Source organism: Podarcis melisellensis (genome assembly GCF_964234715.1).
Source record: "Podarcis melisellensis genome assembly, chromosome: 15".
NCBI classification, from domain to species: domain Eukaryota; kingdom Metazoa; phylum Chordata; class Lepidosauria; order Squamata; family Lacertidae; genus Podarcis; species Podarcis melisellensis.
The window spans coordinates 28,254,884-28,267,585 of NC_138532.1; the positions used below are offsets into that span (position 1 = coordinate 28,254,884).

At 47.0% G+C, this 12,702-nt stretch overlaps 1 protein-coding gene across 4 annotated transcripts in view; it reads right to left on the reverse strand.

Annotated features, from left to right (window-relative positions):
- FLI1 (Fli-1 proto-oncogene, ETS transcription factor) overlaps positions 1 to 12,702 on the reverse strand; it is a 118,517-nt gene that overhangs the window by 42,728 nt on the left and 63,087 nt on the right. For all 4 annotated transcript variants that reach the window (XM_081889924.1, XM_081889923.1, XM_081889925.1 and 1 more), the window contains one exon: positions 2,227 to 2,438. In XM_081889924.1, the coding sequence (XP_081746050.1) occupies positions 2,227 to 2,438 (212 nt within the window). The remainder of the gene's footprint in view (positions 1 to 2,226; positions 2,439 to 12,702) is intronic.

Here is a 12,702-nt window from a genome sequence, read left to right on the forward strand (position 1 = left end):
ATGGGATGAAAAGCGCCATCAGGGCAAAACCACACCACAGCTAAGATACCCGTGGGTAGCCCCTCTGAAGAAAAGCATAGGAAAGGGTGACCTATGGCCTGACAGTCGCTGGCTCCATTTGTCTGTCTGTGCATTGGGATTGGCAAGGATCACAAAGGCGGAAGGTGTCAGGCTCTCATTCATTGGAGGTTTTTCAAGAAGAGGCTGCATGGCCATCGGTCTGGGATTCTTTCGCTGTGGTTCCTGAATTGCTGGGTGATCCTTGGGAGTCCCTTCCAACTCTATGATTCTATGAGGTGCAAAGGCCAGTTTGCCAAAACTACTGGGGAGAAGAGAGAAATTGTGCTCTACAAAGAAGCACATTGCAATTTGCAGGTCACAGCACAATTTTGTTCTCTGGTGCTGGCTTTCCAGGTTCTGATGCAGAGGGGTCGCAGCCGTGGATGGTCCTCATGCCCCTGCCCCCAAGTCCTCTTCCTGCTCTCCTCTTGTTCTTCCCAGAGTGCAAAAAATGAAGTCCTGGGGTTGCATCCAAAGTAGCGATACAAAATTCATATCATCAGTGCTTGCACAACGGAGCTCCCCTCTCTCCTCCTCCTGTGACCTCTGTTCTAGGGATTCCCCCAAAACTCCAGAGCAATTTGGGAAGAGTACTTGGGAGGGGGAAGAATTTCTGCTGTACAAGCAGAAATTCATGCCCTGATGGGACACGTTCATTGGATACTGCACTAAGCAGATGCAGAAGGGAGGCAGGGACTGGAAATAGAGGAGAAGAAATGGAGCAAGCTGAAGGCATCGCTGTGCTAGCTCTGATTCACCTGACATATCTAGAGGCAGCTGTCCTGTACATTGGTACCTCTGGTTACGTACTTAATTCATTCCGGAGGTCCGTTCTTAACCTGAAACTGTTCTTAACCTGAAGCACCACTTTCTGTTCTCATCCTGAAGCAAAGTTCTTAACCTGAGGTATTATTTCTGGGTTAGCGGAGTGTGTAACCTGAAGCATATGTAACCTGAAGCGTATGTAACCCGAGGTACCACTGTATATGTATGTAGCACCTCTGGACCACAAACTGACAACCCTAAACCCTTATCCTGGAGTCTGAAAACCAATGGTCAAGGATGATGGGAGTTGTAGTCCAGCAACAGGAAGTTCCCCATCCCTATTTTTCAGTGTGTGCTGGAATTTCATGCAACAGCTCTCCCTTTTTTCTTTCCATGTTATGGCAAGTTTCCAGAGGCTCTTATCTAGAACCAAATTCTATTTTTTTGGGGGGGGGTATTGGCATTGGTTACTTGGATGTAGGGGAAGACCACACACACACACACACTGCTGGAGAAGTGAGGAGAATTAGCGACGGTTTCCAGGTTCCAGCAAGATCTCACAAGAGTCCTGTGAAAGCTTGCGAAGGCCTCGTCCAACTTTACCAGAGTTTGTGAAGGCCACATGAGGTCTCTGAGAGATCTCGCAGAGATTTTGCCAGAACCTGGAAGCCACAGCTACACAACTCCAGTAAGCAGCAAGGCTGGCAAGGGTGTGTGGATGTGTGGGTCTGTGCAGGGTTTCACTTTCCCATTTCACCTCAGGAGGAAAAAAAAGACTGTTGGCTCTGCAGTAGGAGAGTTCAACCTGAACTCCAGAGGTGAGGATCTCCTCTGTATGCCTTTCTGAGCTTCCCCACACAGGATCCCAAGCTGGCACCAAGGCATCCTGTTCACACATTTTGTCAGGGCTTTTTTGCAGTTCCGGCACCTGTCAGGTGAGCACCATTGAAGAGAAAACAGGTAAAAGGTAAAGGGACCGCTGACCATTAGGTTCAGTCATGACCGACTCTGGGGTTACGGCTCTCATCTCGCTTTATTGGCCGAGGGAGCCGGCATACAGCTTCAGGGTCATGTGGCCAGCAGGACTAAGCCGCTTCTGGCAAACCAGAGCAGCGCACGGAAACGCCGTTTACTTTCCTGCCAGAGCGGTATACCTATTTATCTACTTGTACTTTGACGTGCTTTCGAACTGCTAGGTTGGCAGGAGCAGGGACCGAGCAACGGGAGCTCACCCCGTCTTGGGGATTCGAACCACCGACCTTCCAATCGGCAAGCCCTAGGCTCAGTGGTTAGAGCACAGCGCCACTCATGTCCCTACATAAGAAAACAAGGTTAGTGTTAATGGTGAGTTCCGGCACCTCTTTTTCTAGAAAAACAGCACAGCCTTTTGTCCTTCCTCACCTGGATCCATTCATATGCTCGTATTCCCTCTTGACGTTGACTCGGACTGGCTGGTTGATCCACTCCTGCTGAGGAGGCAAAGGGTTGATTTTGTGGGGCTGGCCGTAATCAGGGTTCCCTGAGGCTGTCATGTCTGCTTTGGGGAGGTGAGCAGCAGCGCCGTAGGTGGAATCAAAGAGGGACTGATCTTCACTCACCACGGAGAGGGCCTCCTGCATGCCAAAGAGAAATTAAAAATGGTTGTCAAAACTAGACTAGAAACTCAAGTTATGCTCCCTCTTTGAGCTGGCAAGCAGCTGCCCAGGCAGGCTTTACGTGAAACTAGCATTTGCCTCAGAGTTGCAGATTGAATCAGATATTTTGCACCTCCACCCAACTGTTAAGTGAAACCCCTGGGCTCTTGCTCTTAACTGGAACTTACTGGAACCAGGAGCAAAAGATTCACTGACAGACTGCTGCCTCCCCTTTTTTTGGAGAGGGTTCTGGAGTTGAAATAGCTAAGAGCTAAGAGGGTGAAATCCAGTTACACTCAGATTTTAATGCAGACTTCCCTAATTCATACCTTCCAAAACATTATGCGAAGTAAAAGACAGCTGTTCTACAAAATCTGCAATTCTCTGAATCTGGCCAACTTTTCTAACCAAATCATATGTATTAAAATATGCTGGGGGAACCCAGCCAGATGGGCAGGGTATAAAAAAATTAATTAAATTAAATTGTTGTTGCTGCTGTTGTTGCTATCATCACCATCAGCATCATTTATATTAGTCAAAACAGCAAACAAAAAAACAAAAAAAACCACAGCATTTTATCAGGGGAAACAGCTTGCAAAAACATGTGAAATTAGAAGAAATCTACACCAAAATGCTGGTGTGGATGTGTGTGTGTTCCCTGCCCCCCAAACTGAAAGATTGGAAATTGAAACTGCAAATTTGCAATTTGAGATTGGAAGAATGAGAAACTGAAAGAACCCAAAAACAACAGTTTAGCCCATCCTGACTGAAGGCTGAGACATATGAAAAACGACTTAGTGGAGGCGGTTTGATCAATCAGGCCCCATGACAGTAGCAACCCTTTTGTTTGGCATGGCTTCATAGGCAGAAGGCTGGGTATGGCAGAAAATTCACCTCGTACTGGAAAATGCTAATGCATAGAGTGTGCTGTGCTATGATGGAAGCCCCAACTCTGGTGACTCTTAGTGTCTGCATGTTGAGCATTTTGAAAATCCTGAACAACCCTTGTAAACATCCAAATACTCAAAGGAGATGCAGCAACAAATATTAAAGATGCTCGTCAAATTTGAAGATGGCACCAAACTGAGAGGGGTAGCTAATGCTGCAGAAGACAGAATCAGAATTCAAAATAACCTTTACAGACTGGAGAAGTGGGCCCAAGCTAAGAAAATGAATTTCAGTAGGGACAGATGTAAAGTTCTGCACTTAGGCAGGAAGGACCAGATGCACAAATATAAGATGGGGAACACCTGGCATACTAGCAGTACATATGGAAAAGGATCTAGGGGTCTTGGTGGGCCACAAGCTCAACATGAGTCAACAGTGTGATGCAGCAGCAAAACAAGCTAATGCTATTCTAGGCTGCATCAACAGAAGTATAGTGTCCAGATCAAGGGAAGTAATAATCCCGTTCTATCCTGCTTAGTCAGACCACACCTGGAATATTGCGTCCAATTTTGGGCATCAAAATTTAAGAAGGGACCCTTTGGGGTCCCTGCCAGCTTTACAATTCTATGGTTCATGCTGGGCTCCTTCAATAATCTACAACAGCAGATAAAGAGGCTTCTATCGCCCAGTCAGGCTAGAAGCAACCTAGGCAAGTTCCTTCCCCACAACACAATGGCCTGTCCTGATCTTTGTAAAGCTGGCCAGACTGAATTTGAGAGAGGGGCCTTGTGCCCTGCATCTTGCCTTTTATTGCCCTTGGTGGAGAGCCAGCTCTCTAGCTTTCCCCCATTTTGTAGATCTGCATTCCTGGCACATTGCTGTGGGCTCTGTCTGTGGCCAAGCTGAACATAGCCCAGGTTCCTGAGACTGTCAGCACCACGCCCCAACCCCCTGCCCTCCCCCCAAGACAGCTGCATGGCGCTACAGAAGACGGCCGCTTTTATGGCTGCGGGGATAGGGAGACGATTGTGGGGCATCACTAGGAAAAACACCTTAAGAGCTCACAGAGGTATGGAAAGAATTCATACAGAAAACATGTAGAAGGTGCTGGATGAGGTGGAAGAAGCAAACATATCACCAGCTGGTCGACCAGAGCTACAGATAATTCTCCCCCTTTTGTGGCAGCTCACTACTACACACCTGTGCGTGTACATTTTTTGTAGATTATGAAACAACAACAAAAATAGTCCATTCTCCAAGAGCAAGCAATCCTTTCTAGGAAACCACCCAAGGGTCCTTAAGAGTTTTCCAACGCAACGGCAAATTTTAAAAGCCTGAAATCCAGACATCTTATTATCTTAGCTCCTTGGCTGTGTGTACAATTCACCTCGCAAAGGATTAAGATCCAGCTCTAAAGCATTCTTCATCCAGGAAGGTTGAATCCTGCGACCTAAATTTGTTATAAAAAACTGGCACAATTTAGTCTATTTTTGCTAGCGATGGGGAGGGGCAAAGAGTTGATTGGGGTGCTGAAGCCCCCATTCGCTGACCACCGTACCCACACATGCCAGCACCATCAATGTCTGGCTTCTGAGACTTGGTTGCAGGCATAAACACTTGATGGCTGTCATAAGAGAAAGAAATATACTGTTCAATTTAAATAAACAAAACTGAAACTCATTGAAGACTGAATTCTGCCCTCTGGGCCATATTATGCATGTTTCCTGTCTATATACAGCTATTCCAAAGGGAAACCAACCACATGGAAGGTGTGGGGAGATTCTCATTTCATTCACATTTTATTGCCAATCTACCCAAGGTGCACTTCATGAACCAGTAAGTGAACTCAGTTGCTGCTAACCTTCAAAATTCGTACTTCTCCGAATTGTCAGCGCAAGTTTATTCATTGCGTTTGTTTAGCTCTCCAGCCAAAAAAACTGTGTCCCAAAATGCATTATTTTAGGCGAAAGCTTGGGCATACCAAAAATACATATATTGTTGAGACAAATGTACACAAAGGCACATTGTGTACATTGTGGGGAAGTGTTTGCAAAATGCAAACATTGAGGGAAAATACTCACAAAAATGCTTGCCAGTTTTTGCCTACTGATGTGGATATGGGGTGGACTAAAGTTGAAGATTGAAAATATAAGAAGCCTGAGAAAAGAGAAAATTGGTGGCTTTCTCCATCCCTGGCGATAAGTGGCCGATGATGCTCTTAGTTTTGGAAGGTTAGAGAATATATTCCAGTGGAATAAGTGCACTACACACAGGAGGCAGCAGATGAGCTAAAGGGAACTCAGAGGGAAGTGAGAAAGCCCTGGGAATAATTCAGATTAACTCACTTCTCTTTCATCTCAGACTAAGCAATCAAGGAAAGTGCGGCAGAGTTTTTATCTGAAGCCTGCAGACCTGGGTGGGGCGAAGACTTCCGCACAACTGACTTGGGAACCACTTAAGTCCATCAGATATAGGGGGCGGCTGGCTCACATCGTCAGGGATTGTTGCTTGACAATAACAGGCCTGACTTTGGAACTTCTGAATGCCTCTCAGGGCAAAAGGAGCCCTCTGAGGAAGAATCCGCCCAAGCAATTTTGAGCTGTGTTTTGAAACGACTCCTTGAATCAAGTGTTGGCCAGATTGCAATTTGGGAGCCAACGTCCAGCTGACGTCATACCAAAGCACATCTGCTGAAACAGAGGAAGTGAAGAACAAACCAACAAAAAAGAAAGAAAGAAAGAAAGAAAGATAACCCTTAAAAATAGACAGTCAAAATGTTTTAGAGCAGCCTTAGCCAACCTGCTGCCCTCCAGATGTTCTGGACATCAGCTCCAGCCGGGGAGTTTCATATTACCGTTTTCAAGCACAGTGGAGTTGTGGTGGTGCTTTTTTCACAACTCTTTCCACCTCCACCACACAAAAGCCACTCACATCAGCACAGCTTCATTAGTATGGAGGGGGAATAATCCCTTACCTCTCAACAGCCCCTTACTCTCCAACCACACCTAGATCCAGGTCTAAATATGCAGAACCATAGGCACAAGCTACAGGGGGCCCTAGGCGCCCAGGCACCCAAGAGAAAATTTGTGGGTCCACAGCTCCGATGCAACTTCTAGCTTCTACTGAAAGTCACGTTGGAGGCCTTTCCCGGAAGTCATGGGGGAAGATGCACAAGGCCTCGGAGATCACGTCGGAGGCCCTGCCAGTCCTCAGAAGCGCTGCTGTGGCGTGTTGATATAACATGATGTCATGACATCACAACATCATGACATCACACTATGTCATGGGTGCCACTGGACACCCACAACCTGGGGCCCAAATTGGCGCCCCAGTGCAGAAGCTATGCAAAAACTGTATCATCATTTGACCTTTTTTGGGGGGGGATGTGTTTCCTGAGCCATATCAAGCTTCTAATCAGAGGAGACCACTTATGGCCCTACATTAGCTGTGCCTGTTAATGCCAATGGGTCTACTCTGAATAGGGCAAATAGGGTTGGATACAGCCTCCTCTTTTTTGACAATGCATAAGTGTCCACCTCACCTTCCCAGCAGTGAAACAGGCAAAGCATTCCTTGTTGCTTCATCTTTATGCCAGGAAAATATTCCCCCAGCATCGCGGTCATGTTGAAGGTGGAAAAATATGGCCTGGTTGCTGTTGTTGCTGCTGCTGCTGCTTTTTAGAATTCCTTTAAACCTCCTGGTCTTGTTGGGACTGCAAAGGCAGCAGCCTTGACATTGACAACCATCTGGCAGGGCCACTCATCTGGATTCATCAGCTCTGTAGGTCATGAGATGTGCAGAGTTGGTCCAGAGTATACAGACAGATCTTACCACACTTTTTTTAACAAAGCAAAGAAACAACAACAGCAACCAGCTGAGCAACATTCAGCTCTTCCTTCTGAAACCCGTTTCACTTCTGTAAGGCTGCCATTTTCCATCCACTGTCCATCCCATCCCTTGTAAATCTCTCCTAGCCCTGATCATAGAATCACAGAATTGTAGAGTTGGAAGGGAGCAAATATGTCACCTAATCAAACTCCCTGCAATGCAGGAATGATGCTCAGGCATATTCTTAGGAGAAGGGAGGGAAGGAGGGAGGCCTGAAGAGTGAACGCAAAATGGTTCGAAATAAATCCATAAACAGACAATTTAAAAAACAAACAAACACACACACACACATCCCTTCTTAATCACAGAATTGAAGAGTTGGAAGGGACCCCTGAGGGTCATCTAGTCCAACCCCCCTGCAAGGCAGGAATCGCAGCTTAAAGCATCCTTGACCAATGGCCATCCAACCTCTGCTGAAAAGTCTCCCATGCAGGAGAGTCTTCTGCGCTCTGTTCTTGGTTTGGAGCAGCAGAGCAGAGGCAGCCAAAACTGTTGCAGCTGATTTGGCAGCCGAGCTAAACTTGTCATGCTAATCCCAACAAGAACCACCTGGGCCTGGTGCTGGATTGATCCGAGCTGGCAAATCAGTTCAAGACTCCGAGCCTTGCCTCTTCCACCAAATACGCCCCACTTTCCCCTTAATGCTCACTTACATCTGGTATGTACATAACAATTTACAGCGCCGCTCAATTGCCCACAGACCAGACGGGGGAGGGGGGAGAGAGAAGCATGTTCTCTCCCCCCCCCAAGCGTGCATGCATTGATTCGCATTCTCTCTCCCCACTCCCTCCCTCCCTCTCCCCTGTTGTTCCTTTCATTTGGGGGGGAAATAATTAGGCATCCCTATTTGTCAGCATTGACCCAAGGCTATAAATACACAGTCGCATATTGCAGACACAGTTGTAAATATTGTTTTAGCAGGTTTTATGGTCTTTTCAGCTGGAGATGCTCGGGGCCAGGGAGAAGATGGTTTCAAGAACTGGCTACTTTGCAAACCAAACCACTTCCTCGACGAATAAATAAGTGAAGCACGTTGCATTGCAGAAAGCAAGCAGCAGCTTTCTCTACTTTCTGTCTCCCTTGCAGCCAGAATTTAAAGGGCAAGAAAAGGAGGGAAGTCATGAACCCTATAGGTCTTTGGAAGAAGGGGCTCCTACAGGTGACTTGTTCACTGAGCCTTTGTCCTGCTGGTTTGCTTGCACAAAACATACAGAGAGGTTAGACTATGTTTGCTCACCACTGAGCATTCTTTCTGGTTTAAGCAAAAGTTATATGGAAAGGAGACTTTATTCTGATTTGCTCACATGATGGCCATGCACCTCCCCTTTCATCATTCATTCACCCTGGGGTGCATTTCTGCATCACTTTCCTAACCACAAAAAACTGAGTTCTGTTTTTTTTAAAGAAGTTAATTAGTTGTGCTGGTGTGAAAGCTTTACTTTAATTTCGCAAACCTAAATTTCTGAATCCCTCCCACAAAATGCTAGCAACCTGGAGGGGAACACAGAATCATCAAGTTGGAAGGGACCCCAAGGATCATCTAATTCAGGGGTGGCCAACTCCCAAGAGACTGGCGACTGTGATCTACTCACAGAGTTAAAAACTGGTGGTGTGATCTACCCCCTTTTTTCTTTCTTTGGGGTGCAGGGCAAAAATATTGAGCCTTTTTTAGGGGAACCAAAGTTGTTGAGCTTCTTTTGGAGGAGCCGGTGATCTACCAGTGATCTACCACAGACGTCCAGTGATCTACCGGTAGATCACGATCTATCTGTTGGACGTGCCTGATTCTAATCCAACCTCCTGCAACCTCCAGAAATCTCAACTAAAGCATCCACGACAAGGTAATAATAGTATCCAACGCCATCTGCATGTGAGCAAGCCAGACTTCTGCTCATACAACAGACTTCACTCTTCCCTCCTAACAATATATTGAATATATTGGGAGAGACTGTAGATTCAGTGGGTATTTAACCCTCCCCTCTGCAATACCAAAGTTCTCCCCCTCCCCAGGCACCGCAGGCGAAGTGGTCTTAATCGGTCGTGTGGCTGGCCCAAGACATTTTGCTGCCTGAGGCCAAGATGCTGTGTTCCCCTTCTCCACCCCGAATGTTTTACAGAAGCCCACGGGATCAACAGTTTAATCTTGCTTCGACACTAGCGACTAGGTAGCATCCTTCACCAGAAATCTAGTGTGTGAGGATCATGCGCAGCTCTCCCCTCCCACAGAAGGGATAAGGTCCTCAGGAAGAACAGCTGGAGGACTGCTGCTCCTATTGTCACTGCCCAACACCTGCCACCTGAGGCAACTGCCTCCCAGTGCCCCATGGTAGGGCCAGCCATAGAGATGAGAAGGGTTAAACTTCCTCCAAGGAGGGAGAGGAAGGCAGGCAATTGATGTGGAGCTGGTTGGGCTGAGAAACACGGCAAATCATTCCGAATAAAATCCATCTCCATCTGCAGCCCTGTTCGCTTCTCTGATTTAATCTGAAGCTTGAGCGTTAAGTCCATTTCACTTCCCGAAGCTTTGGTTTTTATTCCTGGTGCAGGAAAGTTTAGAAGCCTCTCTAGCCACGTGCCCAACCAGACCGAGAGACGCTCTGTCCGACGGTCCTGCGGTTTGATTTCCCCATTCAGAAAGGATAAACAAATGTGGGGTGAGGGGGAATATGAAAGGACGACTCTCCGGTCAGAAGGTTACCTTTTGTTAGCACGCCACATCAGAAGGAAATAAAAAGACGCAGAACCACAGAGGACATCAAATGTCCTTTTGAACAAAACCAAGCCAGCCATTTGCAAACTTCCTCTCTTAAAGCAGACCTGGCGTGGAGGAGCTAACTGTTGTTTTGATATGTGAAATCGCTGCATGCTTTGTTGTAGCTTTTTATGTTAAAGATGCCGTTCTTCATTGCAAAATTGCTTTGAGATGCTTCATCGGAAGAAACACAGGAAGCTGCCTTGGACTGCGTCAGGCCATTGGCTCATCTTGGTCGGCACGGTCTACACACCGACTTGCAGGAAAGACTCTCCAGCAATGCCAGGGACTAAACCTGGAACCCTCTGCCTGCAAGACCCGAGCTCTGCAACTGACCTCTGACCCCCTTCCCCAAAGGAAGCTGTTGATAAATGAAGTAAACAAATGGCGCCTCCTCAAGTCAAGGCACAAACTTCCCAATGGCAGTAAAAACACAACAATGAATTAAGTGCTGCCCTTCAAAGACCCCAGAATGGGCTGACTGAGGCAGTTGCCTCCCTCTGCCTCACTGTAGAGACAGCCCCTTTCCACACTGATTGATCTTCAGCAGTGGTTCTCAAAGAGTGTGGTGTGCCACACCAGTGTGGCAGGAGACAATCTGTCCTTTACCTATAGCATTATTTCAGCAGTGGAAATGCTCCAAAAAAAAATCCAAATTAAGTGTGAGATCCAACCTAGCATGAGCAGACAACTGTTGCCACCACAGGGTTCCTCTGTCCTCCGCTTGACCCTCCTAGCCCCACAAAACCTGCCCCAGAGGCCTGAGAAATCCTGCAGAGCAGACGGAGGACTGGGGACTTTGCTCAGTGCTGTGCAGGAGTGAAAAAAGACCAGACCAAAGCACCTGTAAGTTCCTCCCCATGGACTTGCCTACTTTCACAGGCCCAGTATGTATATTTTGGCTCAACTGACAATGATCCACTTTCATTCCTAGGATGCAGTGGTGGAGCAAGCCAATCAGGCGCCTAGGGCAGCGCACATGCCCTGCGCATCAGGGTGGGGCCAGCCACCCATGGGGGCACTGCAGTGCCTCTGAGGAGTCTGCCTGCCTCCTCCCACTCAGCTGCCCTACAGCTGAGGGGGAACCACCACCAGTGGCGTAGCTTCATGCTCCAGCACTGGGGGTGGAGAGCAAGTGGGTGGCCGGCGAGGGTGGCACATGTTCGGAGGGTGTGGCACGCATCCTGGGGCAACCGTGATGGCACTCCCCGCATGCCTCTTCCTCTGCCAGTGGAGGAAGGAGAGATGTGTGGCTCCCAGGAGCGATATGTGGCTCGGGTGCGCTGCATGCCCCGTAGTGACTGCAGCCCACCATTTTGTCACCCCCCCCCCTCAGTGGGGACACCTGGGTCAGACCGTAGTTACCGCACCCCCTTTGCTACACCCCTGCTAGGATGGTTGCTAATAATTTTTCTAGCAACTTGCTGAGCTCTTCAATGCCTCTGTTCTCACTGTTAGCACAACTACATTCGTTTTCTTCTTCCGCTAAATGGCTTATCTAAGGTTCATCAATGTCGCTCACTGCTTCCGTGAATCTGTTTTCTTCTTTCATCTTTTCCACTTTTCTCATAACAGTGACAATTTTGCTGTGTACTTCTGCTTTCTGAAATACCTTATTTACCCATTATGGATTAAAATCCTTTTAAAGAAAACTTCTCTCAAACGTATTTAATTTTAATTTTATTTCTGCTTTTATCTTTTTTCTTATTTACTAATTCATCCTTTTTCAAAGCCTTTAATATTATCACTGAAATTATGAAACCTAGGCTTCATGTACTGGAGGACACTCACTAACACTCTGTGACTATTCGGTGTCATCTTTATTCTGTATTGATTTGTTCTTAATGAGGACTGGTTCCCTGAACAGGTTACATCTTCATTTATCTATTTATTGCATTCCTCAAATACACAGATACTTCCTCCAGACCCTCTATAAAATTCACAACCCACAATAAGCACAGCTTTCTATGTATATTGCACAACCCCTTCATTTTGAATAACATTGCACTATTCCTTTAATAAATATATTCCACAAACCCCACCATGAATTTCAGTAGTGTCTCAACGATTTCTTATAAACTATCTGACCCCCTTGCAAATGATCTCAACCCTTATTCTAAAACTTCATTTTCCAATAAACTACCACTCTATCAGTCAGGATCACAGTGCTACGTAATGTCTACTTCAGTTACTTATCTCCTCACCCCAGTTAACAGTATCTATCAATAGGCTACTCCAATTCAGTTCCTGGGAATAGATCTCCACATTTGTCCTCACTGACTGGGCACACTAGCAGGAACTCTCGGTTCTAATTTGCTGTTGTTTCTCTTGCCTCAGTACCTTACATAAACAGATCCTTCCAGAAACACTCTCCCACTGCAGCTCTGCTAAATTTTGCCCTGAAGCTTGAGGCTACCCATGCAACCTCAGCAGGAGAATGGTCAGGCGAAGCTCATGAATCACCATAGAGGTTACAGAGATGGCTTCAGAGACCACTCTCCTGCTCACCACAACTCCCCCAGAAGTTTAGGCTGTTTGCCCATCTCAACCAGTATTCTCTATTCCAGCCTTCTCCAACCCGGTGCCTCCTGGTGTTGTGGGACCACAACTCCCATCAGTCCCGGCCAACATGCCCAATGGTCAGGGATAACGGAAACCAAAGTCCCAAACATCTGGAGGGTCAGGGGAAGGCTGGTTCACACAAAGAGGCAGTGG